At 48.2% G+C, this 1257-nt stretch overlaps 1 protein-coding gene across 1 annotated transcript in view; it reads right to left on the bottom strand.

The window, feature by feature from the left end:
• The window catches only part of irak1bp1 (interleukin-1 receptor-associated kinase 1 binding protein 1), a 4001-nt gene extending 3084 nt beyond the window's left edge, over positions 1-917 (bottom strand). The window contains exon 1 of the mRNA XM_014019262.1: positions 593-917. Coding sequence (XP_013874716.1) covers positions 593-849 — 257 coding nt within the window. The 5' untranslated portion in view covers positions 850-917. The remainder of the gene's footprint in view (positions 1-592) is intronic.
• Positions 918-1257: the final 340 nt, after the last annotated feature.

Raw genomic sequence — 1257 nt, 5'->3', positions numbered from 1 at the left:
GAACGTGACATGCTCTTGCTCTCTGTAAATAAAGCAAAGCCACTTCCTCATCCGACATTAGAGCCCGACAGAGGAGGGAGGGGCGGGGAGGCTCTTGCCGTGCAGCGCTTCAAGAGCTGACCTACGTCTGACCTCAAAGTGCACAAGCGACCAACTTCAGCGTTGGCTGCGATTTTGAAGCTGAAATCGCGTTCGGTGTGAATGCAGCATTAAGCAGACCCCCCCCCACTGTGAGCTTCTGAACTCCACAACTCCGCCTGTTTTCCGTGAAAAAGCAAAGCGGGAGCGATTTAAGTATGAAAAAAATAAAGATTATATGAGGAATAAAAGAAATAAAACTACAAATGGCTCGTTCCTGTCCGCGATTCGGCTCCTATCGTTCATTGTAAAGAGTCGTTCAAAAGATTTGGATCGTTTGCGAACGTCACATCTCCATCGGGTGGCCAAAGATTTGTCTGTGGTGGCCCTGGCCACCCCTGGCCACCCCCTGGCTCCGTCCATGCGTTCAAAAAAGATGCTGCTCACCAAGGTAGCATGATCCCTAGAAGTGCGCCACTTTTTCTGCTACAAACTTAACCCCAGTTGTTTGTACCTGAGAGCCTGTAAAATGTAGTCGAGTCTCCGCGTCACGCTCTCGGTCACCTCGTTGACGGACTCCTTGATGCTGCTCACACTGACCCGCAACGATGCTCGGTCAGCCGGGCAAGTAACCTCTGCCATCCCGATGACCTGGACCTCCCTCATCTGACCACCGAGGCCCTCTCTGCCATCCGCTCTCAGTTTGTGCTCCTGCTGCTGGTCTCCGCCAGCGAACTTAGCCGTGAAAACGCGAGTCGAACGTTTGTTCATTACAGTAGAGACTTCCCGTGCCGAGRCTCCAGGAGCGATGTTGGAAAATCCCGGAAATCTTTGAGGAAGCGCGTGACTGACTGAACTTCCGTCTGGCAGTGGTACGTGCGCGACGCCATGTTGTGAGGGGCGAGCGGTCAATGTAAACATTTTATTATAGCTAAATTTCCGCTACGAATTGCATATAAACATGGGTTTTTCGCCTAATTTGTCTATCGTCTTGAAGGAAATTCGACTTTTATCCAAGCAATTCATCACAAGCTATTTATAAAGGATTATGCATGGATTGCTACAAATACTTACAAGTCAAATAAAACAAGTTGCGAAAACGACTGGTTTCCCAAATTTTTTTCCTATTTTGCTGAAGAAAATAGTTCTAATGAAATAGATGTTATATATAGGTATGTG

This window comes from Austrofundulus limnaeus, unplaced genomic scaffold, assembly GCF_001266775.1.
Source record: "Austrofundulus limnaeus strain Quisiro unplaced genomic scaffold, Austrofundulus_limnaeus-1.0 Scaffold214, whole genome shotgun sequence".
In the NCBI taxonomy this organism is placed as follows: Eukaryota; Metazoa; Chordata; class Actinopteri; order Cyprinodontiformes; family Rivulidae; genus Austrofundulus; species Austrofundulus limnaeus.
This window is presented reverse-complemented; position numbering and strand designations above follow the sequence as displayed.